Source organism: Mobula hypostoma, chromosome 8 (assembly GCF_963921235.1).
Source record: "Mobula hypostoma chromosome 8, sMobHyp1.1, whole genome shotgun sequence".
NCBI lineage: Eukaryota > Metazoa > Chordata > Chondrichthyes > Myliobatiformes > Myliobatidae > Mobula > Mobula hypostoma.
Window position 1 is genome coordinate 10,389,373 of NC_086104.1, and position 13,848 is coordinate 10,403,220.

At 46.8% G+C, this 13,848-nt stretch overlaps 1 protein-coding gene across 5 annotated transcripts in view; it reads right to left on the minus strand.

Annotated features, from left to right (window-relative positions):
- Nucleotides 1–4,046: 4,046 nt before the first annotated feature.
- Nucleotides 4,047–13,848, minus strand: part of adgrg6 (adhesion G protein-coupled receptor G6) — a 188,770-nt gene continuing 178,968 nt past the window's right edge. For 4 of the 5 annotated variants that reach the window (XM_063055459.1, XM_063055458.1, XM_063055457.1 and 1 more), the window contains one exon: nt 4,047–9,825. In XM_063055459.1, the coding sequence (XP_062911529.1) occupies nt 9,644–9,825 (182 nt within the window). In that variant the 3' untranslated portion in view covers nt 4,047–9,643. The remainder of the gene's footprint in view (nt 9,826–13,848) is intronic. The other variant, XM_063055461.1, reaches the window with a different exon arrangement.

A 13,848-nucleotide genomic window follows, 5' to 3' on the forward strand; every position in this document is an offset into this window, starting at 1 on the left:
TGGAGGCCAAATCATTGTGTATATTCAAAGCAGAGATTGATAGGTTCTTGATTAATAAGGGCATCAAAAGCTTCAGGGAGAAGGCAAGATAATGGGGTTGAGAAGGTTGAAAGTGCAGCACATCACAGAAACCAGCCTTCCGTCCGTGGACTCACTTTACACCGCACGCTGTCGGAGCAGTGCTGCCAGGATAATCAAGGACACGACCCACTCAGCCAACACACTTTTTGTCCCTCTTCCCTCCGGGAGAAGGCTCAGGAGCTTGAAGACTCGTACGGCCAGATTTGGGAACAGCTTCTTTCCAACTGTGATAAGACTGCTGAATGGATCCTGACCTGGATCTGGACCGTACCCTCCAAATATCCGGACCTGCCTCTCGGGTTTTTTTTGCACTATCTTACTTCCCACTTTTCTATTTTCTATTTATGATTTATAATTTAAATTTTTAATATTTACTAATTTTTACTATTTTTAATACTTAATATTTGTATTCCAGGGAGCAGGAAGCACAGAATCAAATATCGCTGTGAAGATTTACGTTCTAGTATGAATTGTTTGGCAGCAATAAAGTATAAAGTAATAAATCAGTTATGATCAAATGTGAGATCATGAAGAGAAAGAGGGAGGAGAGAGGGAGATGGAGAGGAAAGGAGAGAGGAAGGGAGAGAGGGAGGAAGGATAGAGAGAGTGTAGAGAGATAGAGAGAGAGCGAGAGAGAGAAGGAGACACACACACATACATGCATGCACTCATGCATATCCACAAACACAAACACACACACACACACAGATGCGCAGACCCACACTCACACTCACACCAATTCATAAATGCGCACATGCGCGCACGTGCGTGGAGGAGCAAAAAGAAGAGTGAAGAATGATGTAAAGTGGAGGGTCGCACGGCTCCGCAAAGACCCCGTCTGATTTCCCCTCTTCAGCTCCCGTCACAGTGGCGTAGCAAGTAGAGCCGCTGCCTCACAGGTCAATGCTGACCACCAGCACTGCCTGCGTGGAGACTGCACACTCTCCCCCAGCCACTCGGGTTTCCTGCTGCGTCCCAAAGGAACGTGCGGGTTGTTGGTTTAGCTGTGCCCATCATATTACCCCTTGTACACGGGTGAGCGTTAGAATCAGGGGTGGGGGGGGAGGTGATGTAAGCAGAGTGAAATAGAATTGGAGGATTTGTGTGAGTAGGTGATTCATGGTCCAGAAGACCCATTTCTGTGCTGTATGATGCTAGCACTCAATATGACCCTCTGACAGAGGGGCCTTGGTGAATAACTGCAATATTTCTTCCTAATTTATTTTATAGCTGTGGGGACCAACCACTGCTCCGAGCAGGAAAGTTTGACACGGCCTGAACACTGCAGATGCACTTTAATATTAACATTATATAAAGGAAAATCCTTGCTGCCTGGCCACAAATGCTACTTGTGTGGGAGCATTTCCATTACCACACGGCCACGCAGCTTCGGGGGAACAGTAACACACACAGAATGCTGGAGGAGCTCAGCAGGCCAGGCAGCATCTATGGAAAAGACTACATTTCAGTCCTGCCGAAGGGTTTCAGCCCAAAACGTCTACTGCTCTCTTCTCCATTGATGCTGCCTGGCCTGCAGGGTCACTCCACCATTTTGTGTGTGTTGCTTGGATTTCCAGCGTCTGCAGATTTCCTCATGTTTTGGAGGGAACAGTGATTGGTATTGGTATTAGTACTGTCGCATGTACAGAGGAATCTTTCTTGCATGCTTTTCATGCAGATCAAATCACTACACAGTGCGTTGAGGTAGAACAAGGCAAGACGATAACAATGCAGAATAAAGTGTAACAGCTATAGAGAAAGTGCAGTGCAGGCAGACAATAAGGTGCAAGATTATAACGAGGTAGATTGTGAGGTCGGGAGTCCATCTTATTGTTCGTGAGATCTATTTAGGAGTCTGGCAGCAGTGGGATGGAGGATGACCTTCAGCTTGGTGGTATGGGTACCCATAAAGGACAAGAAGGTGCTATAATGGCAGGTCAAAACTGCTCAATGCATCACCAGCACCAGCCTACCCACTGGAAAAGGGCCAGTAACGTCATGAAGGGTCCCACTCACCTTGCTCATAAAATGTTTGCCCCACTCCCGTCAGGAAGGAGGCTACATAACATCCACGCCAGGACCACCAGACTCAAAAACAGTTACTTTCCCCAAGCAGTAAAGCTGATCAACACCTCCACCCACTAATCCAATGCTACTTTATAATTATCTTTATTACTTATTATTAATTTATCTTTGTTGCTTATCACTATTATTATTGTTGTTATTATTATTTTTATTATCCTCCTGTCAGTCATCTTATGTACAGCCTAGTATCACTTTATGGACACAAAGCCAATCTATGTATATAAGTTATCTTATGTATTTATATTGATTGTTTTTTTATTATTAATGTGTTCTTTATCTTTCATTTTTCTATGCTGTGTCAAAACTGGATTAACGATTATTTCATTCTCATTTACACTTGTGTACTGGAAATGACTTAAACAATCTTGAATACAGTACACGATTAGGTTGTTCAACCCAACTGATCCATGTTGATCAAGATGCCACTCCCAAACTGGTCCTACTTGTCTGCTTCTGGCCCATAACCATTCCAAGCCACGTAACCTTCCAACTGTCTTAAATGTTGTTAATGTACCTGCATCAAACTACTTTCTCTGTGAGTTCATGCCACACACATACCACCCTCCATGTAAAATATTTCCCCTTAGGCTCTCATCTCAAACCTCTGCCCTCTGGGTTTTGATTCCACAACCCTGTGGAAAAGACTAAGTTCATTCAACCTATATTGACTGTCTGGTTCCTATGAAATCTCTTCCAACACACATTAAATCCATACCCTCTCATTCTTGATTCAATCTGCCTATGTCCCCTGTGACTTTACACGTTTCTATAAGGTCACCTCTCAGCCTCCTATTCCTCAAGGAAAAATTCCTCGCTTGTCCTCCCACCTCCTTTAACTAAGACATCTCTCCTTGACAGCACCCCACCAAACCACCCATCTCTACCACCAAGAAAAGCAACCACCTGTCATCTGCAGGTTCTCTTCCACATTACCATCATCCTGATTTGTAAATCTGTCACAGAATTCCAAACCCAGGAACCCCTTCCCCAACAGTAGCACATGGGACTGCTTTGTCGAACACTTCCATTCTGTCTGTCACGAAAGGCAGGATATTCCAGTGGCCACTCATTTCAATTTGACTTCCCATTCCCATCTTGATATGTCTATCTATGGCCTCCTCAACCACCACAATGAGGCCAAACTCCGGCTGGAGGAGAAGCACCTCATATTCCATCTGGGTAGCCTCCGATCTGATGGCATGAACATCGATCTCCCCCTCCTCCCCCATTCTCTACCCATTCTCTTTCCATTCCGGTTCCACTTTCACCCCTTCTCTTCTCCTCACCTGCCTATCACTTCCCGCTGGTGACCCTCCTCCTCCTCTTTTTCCCATGGTCTACTCTCCTCTCCTATCAAATTCCTTCTTCTTCAGCCCTTTACCCTTTCCAACTATCACCTCCCAGATTCTTACTTCACCCACGCTCCTCCACTCATCCACCCCCCCCCACCTGGTATCAGCATCACCTGCTCATTTGTGTGCCTCCCCCTCTCCCCCAGCTTCCTTACTCTGGCTGCTGCCCCCATCCTTTTTGGTCCTGATGAGCCGTCTCAGCCCGAAACATCAACTCTTCACTCTGTTCCATAGATGCTGCCCAGCCTGCTGAGTTCCTCCAGCATTTTGTGTGCGTTGCTTTGGATTTCCAGCATCTGCAGGTTGTCTCTTGTTTGTATTCACAGGAATATGATTGCTGACCCTTTTCAGCTGCCCGCCTGTGAGGGCGCCCAGACTCGGTGCTTGTGACAAAGTCGGTTTAAATGCATAGATTGATCGTATGTGCGTACGAGCCAGTAAGTACAGGTACTTATGCTCTCCCAACTCCCCCACCATCAGTACCTGCTCTCACACTAAGCACCCAATCAGACACATCACATTTGCACATCCAAAGCTTGTGTTTATTTGCACTTTTACAATGACAAATGGGATCTGCACAAAGGCAAATGCTTTCACTGAATCTGAAATACATCAGAAGGGAAACCACAACTAGCCGACGGAAGACACAGAAGACTGCAATAAATAAATATTTACAGGAGTAACCAGATTACCATCAGCAGATAGAAGGCAAGGGTGTGGAGGAAAGACGTAACGTGGGAAAAACACAACATCATATAAAAAAAATATAAATGCACTGTACTACACAGTAGTAATGTCTAAACTTAACAAAACATTCAGCTAACACAATGATTGTCAAATTAATATCTGCAACAAGACTAGTTTGCGAAATGAAAAATTTTTGGGCTGCTAAGTTCATGTATTTCCAACATAATTATTTTCTAAATAAATATGTTAGAGAATAGGGTCGAGAGGGATAATAAATCAGCCATGATGAAATGGCAGAGCAGCCTCAGTGGGCCGAATGGCCTCATTCTGCTCCTGTGTCTTATGGTCTAAAAACAATCAAATTCACAGCACATATAAGAGAAAAATGTGTTTTTGTAGCATTAGAATGGAAAAGGGGGTAAAGTGAGGTATTGTAATTGCTTCTGCAAAGTACACTTGGCGCCTGTGACCGGGAATGTCAAGGCAGTGGATCTGCCTTGCCCCGTTCTTACAGAGGAGGTGCATTTAAGTGTCACATGTGCACTTGTAGGCATGTCAAAGCAAGTTTTATCAGTGAGCTGACATGAAGGAACGGGCTGGGAGATTTGTATTTGATATGCCATGTCACAGAAATCACCCCAGGGTGTTCCACTAGATGTCAGCTTTCGCAAATATGTCTCAATCAGCAGTCTTTCAGGCATGAACGGAAGGCAACACAGAAAGCCAGCGTTAACCGCGCTGTAATCTCGTGTCCAACCATGTCGGACAATGCTGCATCCCAATTTACTTCAAGTTCATTGTCATTACGCACGTAGTGCTGACTGACAATCATTTTGTGTATTGACTCATAATGGTGTCTGACACACGTACCAGAGTGAGAGCTAATACATTGGCCGTCTTTCTGTGCCAGACTGGAAGCTCAGCATTCCTGATCTCCTGGGTGTAACTTTCAGGTGGTATTCAGAGAGGACCTGCAATACCATCCTGCCTCCAAGAGGTGGCAGTAGTGAGTGTATGGCGAGTGGGGTGAGGAGGCACACCACCAGCTCCCAGTTCACCACTGGGTGGATGATGGCATTGCAGGTCAAAGAGAGCGGGTAACTCGGAACAAATGTGTTCGCAAATTTTAGTCACAGTTTCAAGGTATTTTCTCTTTTTTAAACTGATGGGAGGGGTAATCACAGGAAAAGGGGTGACTGTAGCAACATGGGCCCACTGAGACGAAGGACTACCTGTAGCATTCCGAAGTGCTTCACAGCCAAGGCACTGACTTTGTTGTCTAATTGTTTTATTTGGGTACAGTGGGTTCCAAGAAACAGTTAGTTACTAACAACCAGCTGCTCTCAATTTAATAATTGTTTATGAGCGGGGCTGTGGATCAATGTGCAAGCAGGCTTTTTCCACTGGTCTTGGGTGAGACGAGATCTAGAGGTCATGGGTTAAGGGTGAATGGTGAAATATTTAAGGGCAACTTCTCCATTCAGAGGGCGGTGAGAGTGTGGAATGAGCTGCCAGCAGAAGTGGGGGTAAGATTTCAACACTTAACAAAAATTCAGATAGGTACATGAATGGGAGGGGTACAGAGGGCTACGGTCTGGGTGCAGGTCCAGATTAGTAGGCTAGTACAGACTAGATGGGCTGAAAGGTCTGATTCTGTGCTGTAGTGACTTTATGTGTAGTCTGAAAACGCTGAGAGTGACATGCTTTATAGTGACAGTGACTTGTGTTCAGTTTTCACAGGACATTGTATGTTCTTCCCTGTGACCACGTGAGCAGCTTCCTCCCACATTCCAAAGACCTACAGGTTATGTTAGTACTCTGGATGTGTGAGGCAGCAGGTTCACTCGCTACACTACTGAGCCCCCCCATGCTGTGTCACTCTTCCCAAGCAGCCACCTCTCCGCCGTCACGCACTAATCTTGTGAAGCCCTCGGCTTCTGCCTGTGGCTCCAGCACTTAACTGCCAGTGACTGGGGTTCGATTCTGTTGCGGCCAGCCAAAACAATCCACGCCTAGTGGTCTGCTGAAACCAGTCCCAGGCTGACTGTCATTGATTGGTCGTCGTCGCAATCAAGGACACAATTCTCCTGCGGTAAGATAGTCGTACTGGGGAATGTGAATCTGAGTTGAGTTCTGAGTCTGAACAAAGGGCTATTTTGAAAAAAAAGTGCCACAAGCAACACTTGCGGACTGCTCCCAGCACATCTCAGACTGTGCTGTTTGTTGAAGAGATGACGCATTTCACTGCACGTTTCACAGTTTCAGTGCACAAGGGACAAATAGAGCTAATTATCATCTCCATAAAAAGCTGAAGATGGAGGAATCTTATAGGAGAGGAAGACTTATGGGAGGGACAATGTTGCAGCTTTACAAGGACCTAGCTAGGCCACATCTGGAGTATGGCGTTCAGTTCTGGTTGCCCCTCTATACAAAGGATGTTGGGGGTAAGGAGAGGTTGCAGAGGAGGTTTATCATGATGCTGCCTGGTTGAGAGGGCACATGCTATCATAAGAGGCTGGGTAAATTTGGAATTTCATGGTAGGAAATTTGGGTCATTTTCTTTGGAACAGCAGAGACTGAGGGGAGATCTGATAGAGGTTTATAAGATTATGAGATGCAGAGATAGAGTAACCTGGGAGAACCTGTTTCCCAGGGTTGAAATAAGGGCACGCATTGAAGGTGAGAGAGGGTCGATTCAAGGGGGATGTGAGGGGTAAATTTTTACTCGGAGAGTGGTAGATGCCTGGAATGCGTTGGTAGAGGCAAATAAAATAGGCATCTGTTAGTCTCGTGAGACCATGGATTTGCGCCTTGGAAGGTTTCCAGGGCGCAGGCCTGGGCAAGGTTGTATGGAAGACCCGCAGCTGCCCATGCTGCAATCTCCCCTCTCCATGCCACTGATGTTGTCCAAGGGAAGGGCATTAGGGCCGATACTGCTTGGCACCAGTGTCGTCGCAGAGCAGTGTGTGGTTAAGTGCCTTGCTCAAGGACACAACACTCTGCCTCAGCCGAGGCTCGAACTAACGACCTTCAGATCACTAGACCGACACCTTAACCACTTGGCCACACGCCAACACTTAGGCAAATACATTAGAGGCTTTAAATAGAGGTTTAGTTGGGCTCATGGATGTGAGGAAGATGGACAGATATAGACATGGTGTAGGTAGGAGGGATAAGTGTCTGTGTGCTTTTGACTTCCTTTTTAGCTGGTTCGGTGCAATATCGTAGGCCGAAGGCCTTGTTCCAGTGGTGTACAGTTCTCTGTTGTATGTTATATGAGGGAGTTGTGGAGGGCAGAGGGTAGGGACCCAGTAGGAGGAACGTATGGGTGATGGGCAGTGGTAGTGGGTGGAACTGATGGATGAGAGAGAGACACATAATTTGCTTTATTGAGATGCAGCATGGCATGGGCCCTGCTTGCCCTTCGAGCCTGGCTGCCAAACACCCTCCCCCCGACTAACTGGTACATCATCGGTGGGAGGAAACCGGAGCACCCGGAGGAAACCCGCGCAGTCATGGGGAAAACGTACAGGCAGCAGTGGGAATTGAACCCTCGTCACCTGTACTGTAAGGCTTTGTGCTAGCCACTACGCTACCATGTTGGAGGAGCTCAGCAGGCAGCAACTAAGGAGGGGAATAAATATTAGAAGGGGACTGGGGTGGGTGTAGGAGGAACTGGGAAGATCAGGAGGAGAAAGAATGGGACCGGAAGTTAGAGAATTCAGTGAAATTTTTCATTGATCTTGTTTACTGTACTGTATGTATCTGATAAAGACACATAATGTCATAGAGTCATAGAAAAGTACAGCACAGAAACAGGCCCTTCAGCCCATCTAGTCCATGCCAAATCATTTACGCTGGCTACTCCCAACAAATTGCACTGGGACCATAGCCCTCCATACACCCACCTAGATGTACCTCCCCAAACTTCTCAGACATTGCAATCGAGCTTGCATCACCACTTGTGTTGGCCTTTCACTCCACACTCTCACAACGCTCTGAGCGAAGAAGTGTCTCCTCATGTTCCCCTTCAACTTTTCACCTTTCACCCTTAACCCATGATCTCTGGTTGTAGTCCCATCCAACTTCAGTGGAACAAGCCACAAGGGGGAATGTGAAGGAAAATAGCTCTGGCCAGATAACAGCTGATCTGGGGCTGGCTGCCTGGAGGGTGGTGGGAAACAAGATAAATCAGGGCATTTGAGAGTGATTCAGGTGGAATTATGAGGGAAGATCATCTCCAGGAAAGGACTACGAGGCTGATGGAGCCAGTATGGATTCAGTGGGCTGAAGGACTCAGTCTGAGTCAGAACCATTCCCTGATTTCCATAACCCATCCGTGACAAAGTCCTTTTTATACTTCCGGTCGTGTCGAACAAAAACATGTTTAATAAATAGACTAGCGGGCACAGTCTTAGAGTACAGGGACGTCCCTTTAGAACAGAGATGAGGAGGAATTTCTTTAGCCAGAGGGTGGTGAATCTGTGGAATTTATTGCTACAGACAGCTGTGGAGGCCAAATCATTGGGTATATTTAAAGCGGAGGTTGATAGGTTCTTGATTAATATGGGCGTCAAGGGTTATGGGAAGAAGGCAGAAGAGTGATATTGAGAGGGAGAATGAATCAGCCATGATGGAATGGTGGAGCAGACTTGATGGACCGAATGGCCTACTCCTGTGCCTATGTCTTAAAGTCTTATGATGTTGCTAATGGAATGTACACACTGGATGGGATGTACAAGCTAAAGGCCTCTGTATGCTCTAGTTTAGTGGCCTGGCCCATCTTCCCTCCAATCCTGGGCCTTTATTAGTGGATTCTGTCCCCACAGGGATGAGGCACCCCTCCCCCCATTCAGGGGGACTCTCGTGCCTGTGTCGGGCAGGTACAGCGAGCAAAGGGGCAACCTCTCCCGCCGAGGGAGGTTCCCACGGCAAACGACACCAAGACAACCCCAGTGTAACGTCATTGAAGCCCTCTCCATCCCATGCACTCCACAAGTGTCACTGGCCCAAAGCTTCCACCTTCTGTCAACTTCTCAAGGGTAGGAGGAAGTCGGTGGAGCTGGGCTGCGTTCATGGGTGGGAGGAGGACTCATTCCACTGCTGGATCTGGCTGATTTGCACCCAGGTCAATCTCTTATCCCTGCCCTCTCTGAGGGCAGGAAATGGCCCACTGCAATGGGGATGTTGGTGAAAGAGAGTGGATAGAAGGTGATAATCTGCAGAGTTTAGCTGATGTCCATTAGCCAACTGACCAGGACAAAGTCACCTGAACTCTACGATTAAATCTCTGGTCTTTCATTCACTCCCTCCCCCAACCAGCGACCATTCCCCCAACCCACCACACCCTTCCTCTGTCCTGTATCAGAATGGCCGGCACTTTCATAAGACTCCCCTCCGCCTCGTTCCAGAACGTCCCTACCAGCGGGCGTGAGGCGTCAGAACTTGGTGCTGTGGCTGAAATTATCAGACATCATGATGTTCTTGTAGAAGTTGTCAGAGTGGGTCGGGTAGAAACTGGTCACCTTGTCCAGGACATTGTGAACGGGAACAACAGGCTCCTGGCAGGCGTCCAAGTGGCCGAATTTTGATGAGGTCACAGCTGCTAAGAGGCCACCGGCTGTGGAGAAAGGAACAGGTACGGTTAGTCCTGCAATTCAACTGGCAAGCGTCAAGAGTCATGCCAAGCACGGAAATCATCAAAGACCCCACCCTCCCTGGACGTCTCTCCTCTCCTCTCCCCTCTCCCACCAGGTAGAAGATACCAAAGCCCGAAAGCATGTGTCACCAAGTTCAAGTGCAGCTTCTATCCCACTGTTATCAGACCCGTGAATGTACTTCTTGTACAAGATGGGCTCTTGGCCTCACAATTGACCTCATTATGATCTTGCACCTTATTGTCTGCCTGCACTGCACTTTCTCTGTAATTGTTACATCTTATTCTGCATTGTTATTGTTTCATTCTGTGCCAGCTCAGTGCCCTGGGTAATGATCTGATCCGTATGAGCAGTGTGTAAGGTAAGTTTTTCACTGTGTCTTGGTACATGTGACAATAGTAAACCTATTCAGACACAGGACTATCTCACGAACAGCAGTAATTAAGCAAGGGATTTTTGTTTAGTTACATTGAGGGAGGTTTAAATATTTCCCTCTGGACACCACCAATGATTCTTGGGGGGGCTGCTCCTGTTTTCATTTTAGCCTATTTCCTCTCAGTGGCTGTATCATGTACACCTCCTCATTAACATAAATATCTGATCAGCCAATCATGCGGCAGCAACTCAATGCATAAAAACATGCAGAAATGGTCTAGAGGTTCAGTTGTTATTCAGACCAAACGTCAGAATGGAGAAGAAATGTAGTCAAGGTGACTTTGAACATGGAATGACTGTTGGTGCCAGATGGGGTGGTTTGAGTATCTCAGAAACTGCCAATATCCTGGGATTTTTTTTTTTACACACAATAATCTCTAGAGTTTACAGAGCTGGTGTGAAAAACACAAAAAAAAATCCAGTGAGCGGCAGTTCTGTGAGTGAAAATGCCTTGTTAGAGAAAGAGTTCAGAGGAGAATGGCCAGACGGGTTCAAGCTGACAGGAAGGTGACAGCAACTAAAATAGCCACACATTACAACAGTGGTGTGTAGAAGAGCATCTCTGAATACACAACACATTGAACCTTGAAGTGGATGGTCAACAGCAGAGGAGAACATGAACACGCAGTCAGTGACCACTTTATTAGACACAGGAGGTAGAGTATATATGCGGCCATCCAGTCAGAAGGAGCCAAGGAGGGAGAGGATGTCCAAGTAAGCATGCTCCTAGAGCAGGCAAAGATAGTTATCCATGTGTCCTGGACATGGGCAGCAGAGGGTTCTGCCAGGTGAACTGTCTGGTGATGTTCTGGGGGGATATCCATGCCTGGGTAACCTTGGAGAGGGAACATGCAGTGTCCACAGGTACCATGGAGGTGTTGTAGGGATGGTTCAGCACCGCAGGAGATAAACATCATCCTTGATAGAGATGGGAGCATTTTAGTTCATGTTAGTGTTTGTATTAGTCACTGTTATTGAATGCAATCGGTAATAAAGGCGCTTTTGTTAAAAGAAGAAAAAAAGTGATCAAGTTGAGGAGTGTGACTTGATCCAGCACTTGCTGATTTAGGCATGAGAGCCCACCCACCGAGCCTGTACCATTCATTACCTTGGAAAGGGAAAAAAAACCCTGCGGATGCCAGAAACCTGAAACAAAATCAGACCATGCCAGAAATGCTCACGAGGTCAGGAAGCATCCAGAGGGAGTGAAGCAGAGTGAACATTTCAGACTGATAACCTTTCACCTGGACTGGACAGTGTCAGGAAACCAGCATTTTCTAAACTGTGGAGAAGGGAGGGAGTGTATGAGGAGAGGTGGGACAACCCTACGTTTTTTTATACATTGTTTTAGGCTGACCTGGTAGAGGGTTCAAAAGTTATGACAGACGTAGATAGGGTAGACAGTCAAAATCGTTCACCCAGTGCTGAGATGCCAAATGCTAGAGGGCATATGCCTAAGGTGAGGAGGGGAAGTGTTTACAGGTGATTTACAGAGAACACACGCAAAATGCTGGAGGAACTCAGCAGGTCAGACAGCATCTAAGGAGGGGAATAAATGGACAATATTTAGGGCCAAGACATGTTCTCAGTGTGGTAGCAGAGGGACTCACAGTCCAGATGAAGAATTCCAGCATGAAACATCGACTGTTTATTCCTTTCCATAGATGCTGCCTGACCTGCTGAGTTCCTCCAGTGTTTTGCCTGTGTTGCTCAGGATTTCCAGCATCTGCAGAATTCCTGTGTTTGTGTCGGTGATGCTGGAGGGCAGGGTTTTTTATTGAAACAGTGGCGGGTGCCTGGAACACACTATCAGTGAGGAGGTGGAAGAAGACGTAACAGTAATATTTAAGAGGCTTTTAGACAGGGACGTGAATAAAGAGGGAATTGAGGGAGATTGACCATGTACAGCTAGATATGATTAGTTAGATTGGAATCATCAGCAGCACAAACTTAATGGGCAGGAAGTTGTAAACTTGGCCAGCTCCACCGTGGGCAATAGTCCCTCCAGCATTGAGGATGCTTTCAAAAGGCGATGCCTCAGAAAGGCAGCATCCATCATTAAGGGCCCCCATCACCCAAGACATGCCCTCTTCTCACTGCTACCGTTACGGGAGCCTGATTTGATGATTCAGAACAGCTTTTCCCCTCTGCCGTCAGATTTCTACACGGACATTGAACCCATGAACGCTACCTCACTAGCCTTTTCTCTTTTTTAACTACTTCATTTTTTATATATTCCTGATTGTAGTTTACAGTGTTTGATTATCATGCACTGCTGCTGCCAAACAACAAATTTCATGACATACGCCAGCGATATTAAACCTGATTCTGATTCTACTCCTCTTCTCGCTTCATGGCCCATGTCCTCTGTTCTAAGTTATCTCAAGTGCCAAAGAGGAGTATTGATGGAGCATGTCAAGGCCGAACGGCCTCTTCCTGGCTCTATGTTCTATGGCTCCCTGCTTCCTGGAGTACACGGCCTAGAAAGCTCACCAGTGCCTCTGCTTCCTCGGGAGAATGCAACATGTCCCTTTGACCCTCACCAATTTTTATCGGAGCACCACGGAAGGCATCCAGATCCCGATGCATCATGGCTCGGCATGGCAACTGCTCTGCCCCTGACTGGAGGGAACTGCACAGGGCTGTGGGTTCAGCTCGGAAATTCATGGAAACCATTCTCCCGTTCCACGGACCCCATCTGCTCTTCTCACTGTCAACGTCATCAGGCTCCCCCCACCCCAGACGTTCTTTCTTCTCCCCACCGCACCCCCCCCCACCCCCCGCCATCCAACAGAAGATACAAAAACCTGCAAGCAGGTACCACCAGGCTCAGGGACAGTTTCTCACCAGCCGTTACAAGACCCTAGTACAATAAGATGGGCACCTGGCTTCTCAGACCACCTCAATTTGGCCCTTGCATCTTATTGTAAGACCGTAAGAAATTTATTTATTTAATCATTGAGACACAGTGTGGAACAGGCCCTTCTGGCCTCGCCGCCCAGGGGTTCCTGATTGAGTTCTAGCCTAATCATAGGACAACTTATAATGACCAATTAACCTACCCGACCAATACGTCTTTGGACTGTGGGAGGAAACGAGAACCCCCGGAGGAAACTCACACGGTCAGAGAGGAACATGAGTGTGAGGAAAATGGGACGATTGGAACATTGTGCAGGCAGAGGGGAATTCTAAGGTTGCCCATTTAATGGGACTGGCACAACACTGTGAGCCGAACAGCCTGACCCCTATGCTGTTCTAGATGTTCTATTTGCGATAATGCTACTTCGTATATTGTGTGTGAGTTATATTGTATATGTATTGTGTGTGTGTGGATTTGTGAAAGGAAAATCATGTCTGATGAATCTCATAGAATTTTTTGAGGATGTAACTAGTAGAGTGGATAGGGGAGAATCAGTGGATGTGGTATATTTGGATTTTCAAAAGGCTTTTGACAAGGTCCCACACAGGAGATTACTGTGCAAACTTAAAGCACACGGTATTGGGGGTAAGGTATCGATGTGGAGAGAGAATTGGTTAGCAGACAGGAAGCA